This window comes from Mus pahari, chromosome 10 (assembly GCF_900095145.1).
Source record: "Mus pahari chromosome 10, PAHARI_EIJ_v1.1, whole genome shotgun sequence".
Taxonomy (NCBI): Eukaryota; Metazoa; Chordata; class Mammalia; order Rodentia; family Muridae; genus Mus; species Mus pahari.
The window spans coordinates 44230738-44244520 of record NC_034599.1 but is presented as its reverse complement, the minus strand read 5'-3'; the positions used below and the strand labels follow the sequence as shown (position 1 = coordinate 44244520).

The window sequence follows — 13783 nt, the reverse complement described above, 5'->3', positions numbered from 1 at the left end:
CACACACACACACACANNNNCACACACACACACACACGACACACTGTCATGATTCCCATCTGTAGATTACCTTTCCCTCTTGACACGTTGGACTGTCCCAAGCGGTGGCAAAACCTAAACCACTGACCCAAAGCATTGCTCTCTTAGGTGTGATTTCCGGGTATTCAATGGAACATCTCCAGGGTCTTGCCTCTGCTACCTGCTAAACTGGCTTTCTTCACCATTTATCTAGGGTAGGGGAAACCTGTCAACCTCATCCAGCACAACCCCCTAAACTGTCCAGAAGTGGATTCACTCGCCGACCAATGTGCCCCATGCCAGTTTAGATAGCACAGAGAGCAGCAACCCAACACCTTCCTACAAAGTGAGACACCAGCCCACCTCCCCAACACCATTCATAGCCAAGGTCAGTCAGGGCCTCCCCCCATGGGCCAGCCATACTTCTGGAAAAGCATAGCTCCCAGTGTGTGTCCTAACACACATATTTCCATCTGTGCCCAGAGATGAGAGCCAAGGACAGCAGGCATGGGAAAACCAGGGAAGTGGCTATAGGCATGTGTGGTTTTGCTCCGGGCATGTAGTTCTTCTCAAGTAGATGCCCTGTCCAATCAGACAGCCCATTACAGAAACAATTCTACAGCGCACCCGGGCTTTCCTCTTGTCTTAATATCCAAGACACTAGACTTCAAGCCCAGCCTCTCAACCAATCACCTTGTCTTGGGCACTGCCCTGCCTCAAAAAGCAGCCTGCCCAAACTCACACAATAGCCTGAAAACACGGCCCTTCGATGGACAGACATCTCTTTGCTGTACTAAATAGGAGTCCATTTTAACGCTTTGCTGCTCAGTACGGCCGTGTGCAAACTGCTTTATCACCCCAGAGTAGCGATGGCAAGAGAAAGGCAGCCTCTGGAGAAAATTCTAGCTTCATAGCTCATGCTAGGATGCAATTCCTGTCCCAGAGCTGCCAGAAGAGGCTCTTCTAACAACCTTGCATCCCGGGGTGGAGGGTGAGCAGGGCTGGAGGGATGGCAGGGGTGCGGCCTTACCATGTGAGTCAGCTGCACTGATGTAAGGCAGTAAGGTCTGCTGGGCAGGGTGCGGCTCCTGTCCTCATGTCAGGATTGATTCAACAGCCCAGCCACCGTGGTTAGAGGAGGAAGTCTTCCTGGTTCACACATAGCCCCTCCCCTTGTCTCCCACCCCTACACACATAGACACGCACCAGAGAGACAATGAACTATGCTCAGGGCCCATGAATAGGCCCCTTGTTGCAGAGAATCAGTGCAAGGGTTGGGCTGGGCCTGGCAGCCCCAGCCCCTGCTATCTGCTAACTGGAAGCTTGGAAACAGAAAATAGGGAGGTGGGGCAGGCTACTGTTGCTTAGCAACCTGGTCTCTTGTGCCAAAAAATGTGTCTCCAGTATACTAGCGCAGTTCCCCCTTCTTGCTGCACTAAAGAGTGATATTAGCATGTGCGGAAATATCTCTGAGTTCTATGGAAGCTGGCCTTCCCAGCAGTCTCAGTGCTCGTGTTGGGGCTGACAGATGACAATCTTTGCTACCCCTCACTCAGCCATGTTGTACCTTTCTCTTGATTGCTAGGAAGTGAGGCCTCCTCACCCAGTTCACCCCTGGGATCCAGTAGCCATTGGGGCGATCTTGTTTCAGTGTTCAAGATAATGCAGCCGATCCCAGGCTGGAGCTGGACACAGCTGGAGCCATGTCTCTTTAAAGGAGAAGCCGAGGGGCGCCAGGGAAGCAGGCACTAGAGTGGGGTGCTCTCCTCCAGTCTGCCATCCACGGAGGCGTCAATTCGATAGCCCAGGCTTCAGAGTCAAATCTCTCCAAAGTACAGTTGTCCCCCTCAGCCTCCCTGTGAAAGGAGGGTCACAGTACCCGCCTCACTGTGCTGAGGTTCAAGCCAAAGGAGATGTTGACTATAGAACTCTTTCTCTTGTATCACTAGCTTAGATTCGTGATATTACGGTGGCCAGAGAACTGAAGGGAAGAGATGGTTCTTGTGGTAGGTGACCCAAGGTTAGGGACATCTACCCTAGAGCCCCTTCCCCAGTCAACTAAAAGAAGGCCAAAAGGGAACACTCAGGGAACAAACGAAGCTGGAGTTGAGGGACAAGATAGCACAGGACACCTTTCAAGAAATGCTGAAGCTGGCTGACAGACTGGGAGAAGAACAAACCGCTGACATTCCCGAGCCTTTGCTGATGCATTTACGGTCACAACCATGAAGACAACATTCTCCCCAGGGTGATCTGAGCCTCTGCTCCATTTCCTTAAGCCAGCCAAGGCTGTAGAACTCAGCTGTATTTATTACTCTTGCTTTTAACTTTACAGCAAGCTAAAGGTTATTTTGAGTGGCTCAAAACTTAGAATGAATATTTGAGAAAGAAGCTAGTTAACTGTATTCTTCTTTTTTTTTTTTTTTTTTAAAGATTTATTTATTTATTTATTATATGTAAATACACTGTAGCTGTCTTCAGACACTCCAGAAGAGGGCGTCGGATCTTGTTTCAGATGGTTATGAGCCACCATGTGGTTGCTGGGATTTGAACTCGGGACCTTTGGAAGAGCACTCGGGTGCTCTTACCCACTGAGCCATCTCACCAGCCCAACTGTATTCTTCTTAAGGTTTATGCCCACATAGGTGTCTGTATAAGGAAATGCTATGTGTATGCAGGTGCTGTACAGGCCAGAAGAGGGTGTCAGATCCTCCGGAGCTGAAGTTACAGGCGGTTGTGAGCCCCACAGTGTGGGTGCTGGGAACCGACCTGAGGTCCTCTGCAAGCACAGCAAGCACTGAACTGCCGGCCTACTGCATTCACTGCATTCTTGCCTGTGGTCTCTTCTTAGGCTTTGCTAATGGGGGCACATAAAGGCTCCACTAATATTGACTATCATCAGCTTTGCCTCTAGCTGCCTAGGGTCCCAGCTGCTCTTCTGGTTCTCTCTTTTTTTTTTAAGATTTATTTATTTATTATATGTAAGTACACTGTAGCTGTCTTCCCAGAAGAGAGCATCAGATCTCATTATGGATGGTTATGAGCCATCATGTGGTTGCTGGGATTTGAACTCATGACCTTCGGAAGAGCAGTTGGCACTCTTAACCACTGAGCTATCTCTCCAGGCCCTTCTGGTTCTCTTTTATCCTGCCTCTGCCTCTGCCTCTGCCTCTGCCTCTGCCTCTGCCTCTGCCTCTGCCTCTCTGACTCTGCCTCTCTGACTCTGCCTCTGCCTCTCTGACTCTGCTTCTGCCTCGCCTCTACCTCTGCCTCTGCCTCTGCCTCTGCCTCTGCCTCTGCCTCTGCCTCTGCCTCTGCCTCTGCCTCTGCCTCTGCCTCTGCCTCTGCCTCCTCAGGGTTGGGATGAAAGGTGTATGTCACCACATCTGGCTTGGCTCATTTTTAGCTGACAAGCAGTGTGAACATAATCTCCCGAAATATTGTCACTGAAAGTTCTGAGTTGTTTGAGACTCTGCCTCCTCTCTCATCTCCCTAACTTGTTGCCTACCCCACCATTATTATTGTCAAGCTTCACTCATGCCAACCATAATCTTATCTCTCACTTCTTTTCCTCATCCACTTACTGAACCCATATGCAATGACGAAGACATAGAGATCCTACCTGACTTATAGACACAGAGGAGAGAACTGGTAGCCAGAGATGAGACTCCATAGCTAGGCACTGAGGACTCCTAGAGCAGCACTCTTTAGTCTATGAAGTCAACCACCTTCCGTGTGTCATGAATGAGCCTGGGTATGGCAGTTAAGTAAGTCACAAGCTTACATATCCGACCCATAGGCTAGGCTAGGAACCAATAAAAATAACTCATTTGTGAAAGGTGAAATTACAATGACATAGAAGCATAGGAGAGTGAGGGAAGAGTTGATTTGTCTGCCCAGAGAGCCCAGAGAGGGCTTCTCAAAGGAGGAGACATTTGAGAGAGGGAGGAAAAAAGATGTGGCAACTACAGAAAAGGGTATTTCAAATAGTCCCAGGTGATGTCTGTGGAGCTGAAAGAGAAAACTCTCTTCTTCACAAATGCAATGAGACAACCAGAAGAAAAAATAGTTAGAATCAAGTCTTGCAAAGTCCTGGAAATCGCTCCGAGACTTGTAGCAAACTGGAAGGTATTATTCAAAAGATGCAACGCTCGGTGAGTGTTATGCATCTTAACGGCTCGAATCCTGGAATCCCATCCCCCTCACCCCAGCCCTGCGGGGTGAGGACCACAGACTTGTAGCCCTGAACAACTTTCTCAGAGAGCTATCACTTTTTTGACCTACCTAGTGGGTCCCTGGCAGGAAGCATTTGCCACACTGTCTTCATCTGATCTAACTTGGAGCTTGACCTGTTTCAATCTTTTTTTTTTAAAGATTTATTTATTTATTATATGTAATTACACTGTAGCTGTCTTCAGACACTCCAGAAGAGGGCGTCAGATCTTGTGAGCCACCATGTGGTTACTGGGATTTGAACTCCGGACCTTCTGAAGAGCAGTCGGGTGCTCTTACCTACTGAGCCATCTCACCAGCCCGCCCCAATCTTTTTTTTTTTTTTTTAACTTAAAGTCATGGGAGAGAAGCAGTTGTTAGAGCTTATGGATGTCTGAGGTAGTGGACAACAGTTGATCACAATAAACTATATTACAACCCTTAAAGAAGGATCTGGGCATGAGATGCTTATAGGAGATTGAAGAGCTCTAATGTATTCTGGGACTCCAGAAAGCCACATAACATGCTGAGACCTGTGTACGTGTCCAGAGAAGGGTGACACAAGGAAGTTTCTGAGCTCTCACTCTGGTGACTCTCTAGGCTCTGTACAAGCAGGAATGGCTGAGTGGAGCTGTATCTTCCTCAGACTATTCCAGGCTTCTCTGGATAAGAATACAGCCTTATAAAACTGGATCTGAAAAGTCACTTGCCCAACAAGCAACAGCAAGAACGTTCTCTAAAGACAGGGAAGACTTCCGAGTTCCTGCGCTGTATCAGGTGAAATCTAGTTTTTGAGGTTGGTATGGCAGTGTGAATGAAAATGGCCCCCACATGCTCATAGGGAATGGCACTATTTGGAAGGACTAAGACATGTGGCCTTCTTGGAGTAGGTGTGGCCTTGTTGGAGGAAGTGTGTCACTGGCAGTGGGCTCCAAGGTTTCAAAAGCCCAAGCCAAGCTCAGTGTCACTCTCTCTTCCTGCTGCATGCCAATCCAGATATAGAGCTCACCACTGCTTCTCCAGCACAGGTCTGTCTGTGAACCGCCATGCTTCCCTCAGTGATGATAACGGACTAAACCTCTGAACTTATAAACCAGCCCCAATTAAATGTTTTTCTTTATAAAACATGCATGGTCATGGTGTCTCTTCACAGCAATAAAACTCTAAGACTGCTGGAGAGATGACGAAACAGTTAAGAGCACTGACTGCTCTTCCAGAAGTCCTGAGTTCAAATCCAAGCAACCACATGGTGGCTCACAACCATCTGTAATGGGATCCAGTGTCCTCTTCTGGTGTGTCTGAAGACAGCTATAGTGTACTCCTATATACTAAATATAAATAAATAAATAAGAAAGAAAGAACATGGAGAGATAAAAAGAAGTGGGGGTGGGGTCAGTGTGTGGTGTGTTGTGTATGTCATGGCCATTTTACCAGGGAAGTTCTACAGAGAGAACAAGCTAAGCCCAGGTGAAGACAGAGCAAACCAGAGAATGAGAAGGAGCCAGCAGATTAAAACAGATTGCCAAAGGTAGCATGAGACCAGACAGAGCAACTCAGTCAGAATCTGGGAGAAGCTGGGTTGAATCAGTCAGCTTGGAAGATTAGATTGTGCGGAGGCTAGAAGTTTTCAGGCCTAGGTGGAGGGATAGTTAGAAGGAAGGGGAAAATACCCCAGGCTCAGCCTAAGCTGTGTGTTTACACAGCTTGGGTAAGGCTCTCGTCTCTTCACTTCATCTAAAGAAATAAAAACAGCACTTACAAAATGGGCCCAGTAGGTTTTAGAAAAACGACGCTGAGAGGGTAAAATAGAAGGCTAGAAGGTGAATTGGATGAGAGGAAACGTGGGGTGCACTCAATTAAAACACATTATGTACACTGCATGAAATTCTCAAGTAAAGAAGGAGTGGCTGGATGTGGTGCTGCACACCTTTAATCCCAGCACTCAGTAGGCAGAGGCAGGTGGATCTTTGCAAATTCAAGGCTAGCCTGATCTACACAGTGAGCTCCCAGGACAACCAAGACTTCATAGAGAGAGCCTGTCTCAAAAAAACCAAAAGTTTGTTTAATCAAACTGTGGCCTAGCTCACTCTGACACTGACTGCAAGTGACCATGACATCCAACCATCCTTACCTCACCATCATCTGTCTTAGTGAGCTGGTTCAGGCTCCTATCTTCTCCTTTTTGAACCTGGTAACTTAGTTCTTACCCCATTCAGTCTTCTTCTGCCTTTCTGTATGGCTTCATCTTCCAGAAGTCTGTGGGTGGATGGTGGAATCACCATGCCTGACCTTAAGCTGTACTACAGAACAATTGTGATAAAAACTGCATGGTACTGGTACAGCGGCAGACATGTAGATCAATGGAATAGAATTGAAGATCCAGAAATGAATCCACACACCTATGGTCACTTGATTTTTGACAAGGGGGCTAAAACCATCTAGTGGAAAAAAGACAGCATTTTCAACAAATGGTGCTGGCACAACTGGCGGCTTGTGTACCTAGAAGGAAGAACCCACACCATTTTTACATAACCCTTTAATAGCCAGCATCCTCCCGAGCCAGGTTCAAGCTCTGCTCATGCCTATTGCCATCAGGCACTCTGTAATATCGTTCCTGATATTAATAAACACCTTGGATTTGTGTATGTGAGAGAAAATGGGAATGTTGAAACTGGGTCTCAGTTCTAGCCAGGACTGGCCTCAAAGTTGTGATCTTCCTTCATTTGCCTCCTAAGTGTTAAGACTATAGGGATGTACCATTATGTCTAGAAAACCTTGGATTCAGGCTGGAAAGATGGCTCAGTGGTTAAGAGCACTGACTGATCTTCCAGAGGTTCTGAGTTCAATTCCCAGCAACCACATGGTGGCTCACAACCATCAGTAATGGGATCTGATGCCCTCTTCTGGTATATCTGAAGACAGCTACAGCATACTCATATACATTAAATAAATAAATAAATAAATAAATAAATAAATAAATAAAAGTTCAAAATCAGTTTTTAAAAAATCCTTGGATTCTAATAATGATTTTTCAAAGTAATTGCTATACATAGTTTAATTAGTAACCTCAGTAAGAAATCATTGAAGACTCTAAAAATCATGTTTAAAACAAAGTACAGAGCTGGAGAGATGGCTCAGTGGTTAAGAGTCCTGAATGCTCTTCCAGAGGACCTGGGTTTGGTTCTCAGCACCCACATGGCAGCTCACAACTGCTCCAGGGGATTTGATGCCCTCTTCTAGCCTCTATGGGCACTGCACTCACGTGGTAAACACACACATACATGCAGGCAAAATATTCACATAAAATTAAAGAATTTCTTAATCCATCCAGAGATAGGTTAGATCATGGCAGAAATATATACATTTCAACCCAGCTGTGGAGACAATACACACACACACACACACACACACACACACACACACTAGTAGGAACAACTTGAGAGGTGACATAGGAAAGGCAGGGTTGTTCAACAATGTCATGCTGAGGCACAGTGTGAGGTGACTGCATTGACTCCCCTGACCCTGAGACCAGTCCATTGGAAAGGTTCCTGTACTTGACTCTAAAGGGCAGCACCACTAACCAGGTCCTGAAGGAACAGCTCAGAAGCCAGGCTCTGACAGGACAGGCTCTGGGAAAGTTAGTATGTTTGGAATGTAAAATCCATTGTGTTATAAGGGACATCTGGGCTGACGACAGGACAATGGGTGCACACAGAAGAGTAGAATAAAGCAGGTCTACTTCTAAACTTTCCAGAGCAAACTATGTCTGCTGAACCCTGTCATTAATCTAGCCTTGGCTCCCTGGCTGTCCTGGAACTCACTTTGTAGACCAGGCTGGCCTCGAACTCAGCAATCCGCCTGCCTCTGCCTCCAGAGTGCTGGCTTTAAAGGCGTGCGCCACTACACCCAGCTGGTTTGATCTTTTCTTGAAATTATGATCAGCACAGGGTGCCTTCCTCTAAAGGGGAAAGCTGGAATCAACTGAAGAGACTGTTGCTAAAACACTGTCTCTAATATCCATCGAAAGCCTGTGAAACAGACCTTCTGAACAGGGGCCCTGTCTCTGTGTGTTTAGCCTGATGGTTCTGGGCATATGTTGTCTTAATTAACTTCTTAGTCATTTTAGCCCCCATAAAACAGCAGCAGGAATGGAGGAAGAAAAATTGTGTCATTAAGAAGGTATTATCAAATCCCATAAATGTCCATCCGTGGTACAAGACATGTGAAATCTGTCTCTCTCTCTGTCTCTGTGTCTCTGTCTGTCTCTGTCTCTCTATATATATCTCTCCATATACATACACACACACACACACACACACACACACATACACACACACGAGATAGTTCTCTCCTTCCACCATTTTACATGGGTTAAAGGTATCAAATTCAGGTCACAAAGCTTGCTTGGCAAGGGCCTTTACCCACTGAGCCACCTTATCAACGGGTCTGATGGCTCACAGGTGGCTCTCAGACATTAGGGAGGCTGAGACAGGAGGATCACAACTTCAAGGCCAGTCTGGGCTAGAGTGAGTTCAGTGCCAGCCTAAGCAACATAGAGAGACCCTGTCCCAAAATAAAAAGTGAAAATGGCGTAGGAAACAACGAACCATCCTTCTTGGCATATACAATACAGCTTTGTGTCTTGTTAATGTTTCAATTCCACAGGGGGTCAAACTAGAGCATTCTTTCCGAATATCCTCGATTGAGACTTCAAGCTGGGTGAGGGAGCTGGCTTGGTAAGTAAAGTGCTTGCTGTACACCGTCAACACCTGAGTTTGGATCCCTGGGGTCAGTCAGCCTAGCAAAGCAGGGAGCTTCAGTCTCGACGAGAGACCTTGTCTCAAAAAAATAAAGTGAAGAGTGACAGCAGACACTGTCTGACGTCAACCTCCAGCCTCCACACGTGCACATGCGTATAGCATCATGCACACACACACACACACACACACACACCTTCAAACCAAAAAGAGTAGTCTCCATCTGGAAGGTCATTGGTCACGTGATGAGAGAGTAAGTACCAGAGGAGCTTAGGTTGTCAGTACTTTCTTGGACCACCCACCATTCATTGCTCCAGAATTACATGGCTCCCCCAACCATGAGGAAACCATAAAAAAAAAAATGTAACCCTGCAGTCTGCTAAGAAGCATTAGTAGCTACCATGGTAGATATTCAATAAATGTTTATTTAAAATACAGAACGGTAGGAAGTCCCTTGCAAGAGAGAGTCATTAAATTCACATTTATACTCCAATGACAATTTCTTCCCCCTGGGATGAGAAAGTAATAAATAAAAACAAGAGCAAAGACTGACTTCTCTGTCACCCAGTTGGCACATCAGTTAGGGATTCTCACTGGCTCTTGTCCCTCGCCAAGAGCCCCGGGTCTAGAGGGAAGCAGCCTAGTTAGTGGCTTGAGATCCCTGGTGTTACATTCCCATTGGGGTCAGTGGTATGGCTGTGCATTGGGGCAATGACAGGACATCAGGCCTATTGAGACTAGCTCTGATCTCTTACAGAGTAGATTCCACATCAAATGGGCCTTGTCTCCCTTATCACCCTTCTCTGCCTAGCATTCATAGCCAGTCTGGTTCACCCTGGCTATTTCCTACACTGGGAGAATGCATAACTCTAGGTTGAAGCAATAACAAGCCTAGAGCCGGGCGTGGTGGCACACGCCTTTAATCCCAGCACTTGAGAGACAGAGGCAGGCGGATTTCTGAGTTCAAGGCCAGCCTGGTCTACAGAGTGAGTTCCAGGACAGCCAGGGCTACACAGAGAAACCCTATCTCGAAGAACCAAAAAAAAATTGATAATAATAATAATAAAATAACAAGCCTAGAGTATAAAAGTGAAGGCGACACTACCCAGTGTACGAGCATTTGAATCCCTGAAGGATGGCAGTGCCTTAAATGATGTGCTCTACCTGAAACCACCTAACACACAACCCTCTGAATGAAGGACCAGAAACCTATGTTTCCACCCTGGTGATGCATACCATGGCCTCAACCAAGTCCTGGCCCTGCTCCCACTGATGACTACCCAGTCCACCAGGCCTACTTCTACACACAAACCTCCACTCATGGCTCTTAGAATGAGTGTTCCTTTTCCTCCTTCGATCACTACTATCAAAAGCATCCAGGGCCCTTTTCATCTCCTCCAGATGGCCTCTGGTATCAGAAAGATAGCACGAAGTCCTTTCCTTCCACCCAAATAGAAATACCAAATTCTAACTCATACAGAATACTTGGGCTTATAAAGAATGAAAATGCTAGAATGACCATCCAGAGACTGCCCCACCTGGGGATCCATCCCATATACAATCACCAAACCAAGACACTATTGTGGATGCCAACAAGTGCTTGCTGACAGAAGCCTGTTATAGTTGTCTCCTGAGAGGCTCTGCCAGTGCCTGACAAATACAGAGGTGGATGCTCGCAGCCTACCATTGGACTGAGCACAGGGTTCCCAATGAAAGAGCTAGTGAAAGGACCCAAGGAGCTAAAGAGGTTTGCAGCCCTATAGGAGGAATAATATTATGGACTAACCAGTACCCCCAGAGCTCCCAGAGACTAAACCACCAACCAAAAGGTACACATGGTAGGACTCGTGGCTCCAGCTACATATGTAGCAGAGGATGGTCTAGTCAGTCATCAATGGGAGGAGAGGCCCTTGATCCTATAAAGGCTCTATGCCCCAGTGTAGGGGAATTCCAGAGCCAGGAATCAGGAGTGGGTGGACTGGTGAGCAGGGGGAGAGGGAAGGGGATAGGGGGTTTTCAGAGGGGAAACCAGGAAAGGGGATAACATTTGAAATATAAATAAAGAAAACATCTAATAAAAAAAGAATAAAAATGCTAAATCCAGGGCTGGTGAGATGGCTCAGCAGGTAAGAGCACCTGACTGCTCTTCCGAAGGTCCTGAGTTCAAATCCCAGCGACCACATGGTGGCTCACAACCATCCGTAATGAAATCTGGCACCCTCTTCTGGAGTGTCTGAAGATAGCTACAGTATACTTACATATAATAAATAAATAAATCTTTTTTAAAAAAAGCTAAATCCAAGCTCTCTCCTTTCAGAGGGATAAACAGCATACAAGCCCAGGCCTCCTGTCCAGATCGTTCCCTGTGCCAACCCATGCACATACTGCACAAGTCATATATTCTTCACCCACAACCAGGCTCAGAAGGAAGAAACGCCACCTGTAGACACTGGTCAGCACCCATGGACTCTCACAGCATTCACCACCTCCCCTTCCTTGGTGGAGGATTAAAGGCTGGTTGTCATCTTGTGTTCCCGACTGCTCTGTGGATTTCAGACATATTTAGACAGCTCCCTCAATCATATCAGCTCCTCGTGGAATCAATATGTCTCCACCTCACTATGCTCATTCTCTCTGACAGAGAGAGGAAGGTTGGTTTTCCAGACGATGTTGGTGAGACAGCATGGCCCTGAGGGATGCGGGTTTGAGGATGAGCTTTTTCTTTCTTCATGATGAAGGTTGTGACGGGTTAATCTCTGTAAGTAACACATCCCTCCTTCTTATCCAGCCTCTGCTGCAACAGGGACCACTGCCTCCATAGAATCCTCCGGTCTCCTCGTACGATTACCCCACCCCTTCTAAGCTCAGTATGGGAATCCCACTGCGGTTCATACAACCCACCAGACCCTCTCCCACGACCACATAACCTGATGAAGCCCAAACACACATCTCTTTCCATCCAGACGTCTGGAGAGAAGTTTTCTCAACAAAGAAAGGAATGATTCCTGGGTATCATCAAAGAAAAGCTTTAATTAGTAAAACTGGGGAAATGCCTGAACTAGTTAATTTATTCCACATCATTGTTATGTGCGAACAGGTGGTGGAGACCCCCTGAGTGACTGCTGCCACTTTCCCTGCTTAGACTATAAAGAAATGGATGAAAATGTACTTAGGAGGAAAACTCAGGTGGTTGCATGCGGTAATCGGCTGCTCTTTTGTTAGCGTGCTGCATTCTGAACATTATATCCAGCTTTGTTTATCCTACAAGAAAAGAGTGCTCAACTGAGTGGGGAGGGCAAGTAGTCTCTTCAGAAAGGCTCCGAGAGGCCTGGATGTAACTCCCACTCAGCTTTTTCTTCCTCAAGGGCTTCCTCTCCTTCCAAAGGTCCCTTTGGGTGGGGAGAACAAACTTTGGGCCACCTCAGTTAGGCAGTATTTCAAGTCTGCCCCCTTGTCCAGCCCCACAGCTATCCTAGCCACCCATCAGTATTGTCCCCAGGATTACCATAACAACCACCTACCATCTTCTGCTTCTAGTTTTCATCATCAGCCTGGACCATCTGTAAAGAAAGATCTTTCCTGTAAAGAAAAATCTGTCAGGCCAAAGAGATGGCTCAGTGGGTCAAGACTCCTGCCACCAAACCTGATGACCTGGGTTCAATCTCCTGCAAAAGACATATGTGGTGGAAGAGGTCAGACTCTGACATGAGTCAGTTCTGACCCTGTAAAAAAATGTACACACACATGCAAAACACGCATATGCACACACACGTACACGCACACAGACGTGTACACAAAATAATGTGCTTTAAAAATTAAAAAAAAAAGCAAATCTACCAATATGAAACAATAAATAAATGAAGATGGGATTCTTCCCCTCCACACCTTGCTGCCTAAGCAGCACTGCCAAGAGCAAGCTTAGATGTGTTAACCTTCCGTGGATCCTCACGGCTGCCATAGCCTGGTGCACGCTCACCTACTCTTCATTCACTAAGCAGGTGTTTTTGGTGTTTCACCAAGCACTGTTCCAGACACATTATAGGAACAGTCAAGGCAAAGTCTGCCCTAGAAGACTCATTATCTAGCTTGGGTAAACTGGCCATTCACGTACATTCTCCAGTGTTCAAAAAGAAGGTGCCCTTTCTGCCACAAAGGTTCATCTCTTGCTCCTTCTTTTAACCTTGCCTCATAAACCAGCGATTCATTTTTGTCCTTGAGTATCTCCAGAATAAGCCACAGGACCTCGCTCCTACTGTTCCCTATTCCCGAATGCCTTTCTCCCTTTGACTATCTGAATCTATCATATTTATTGATGAAATACAATGTGTACAATAGGCATTAGTGTAAATCAGAATATACAGTGGTGAACAAAACCAGACACAAGATCTCCTGCTGTAAAAGCTGTACCCACACTGTGAAAGTCCTAACTGAAAGAGTGCTAAAAAGAGAGATGCGAGATGCTAATGAAAGCCTGGGCCACTGGCATGATCAAGTCTGAAGATACAGGGAAGACGTCCTCAAGGAAACCAAGAAGAGAGGGTCTGGGATGGTAGAGCATGCTCTAGGCAAAGGCCGCCGTCAAATCCCTGTGGCTAGAGAGAGTGGAGACTGCAAAGAACTGAAAGAACATAGGGTTAAGGAGAGAGGAGATGGTACACATAGAGGCTGGAGGAGCACATGAGATGGACCAAGCAAAGCTACAGACCCATGCCAAATATCTGTCTTTGTCTCCTGAGCACTTCTTCTTTTTTTTTTTTTTTTTTTTTTTTTTTTTTTTTTTCGTCGTCGTCATCATC

General features: G+C 46.4%; 1 protein-coding gene across 1 annotated transcript in view; it reads right to left on the bottom strand.

Annotated features, from left to right (window-relative positions):
• Positions 1 to 13783, bottom strand: part of Tmprss5 (transmembrane serine protease 5) — a 37659-nt gene that overhangs the window by 14538 nt on the left and 9338 nt on the right. Inside the window, exon 2 of the mRNA XM_021207453.1 lies at positions 1049 to 1874. Within this exon, the coding sequence (XP_021063112.1) occupies positions 1049 to 1051 (3 nt within the window). The 5' untranslated portion in view covers positions 1052 to 1874. The remainder of the gene's footprint in view (positions 1 to 1048; positions 1875 to 13783) is intronic.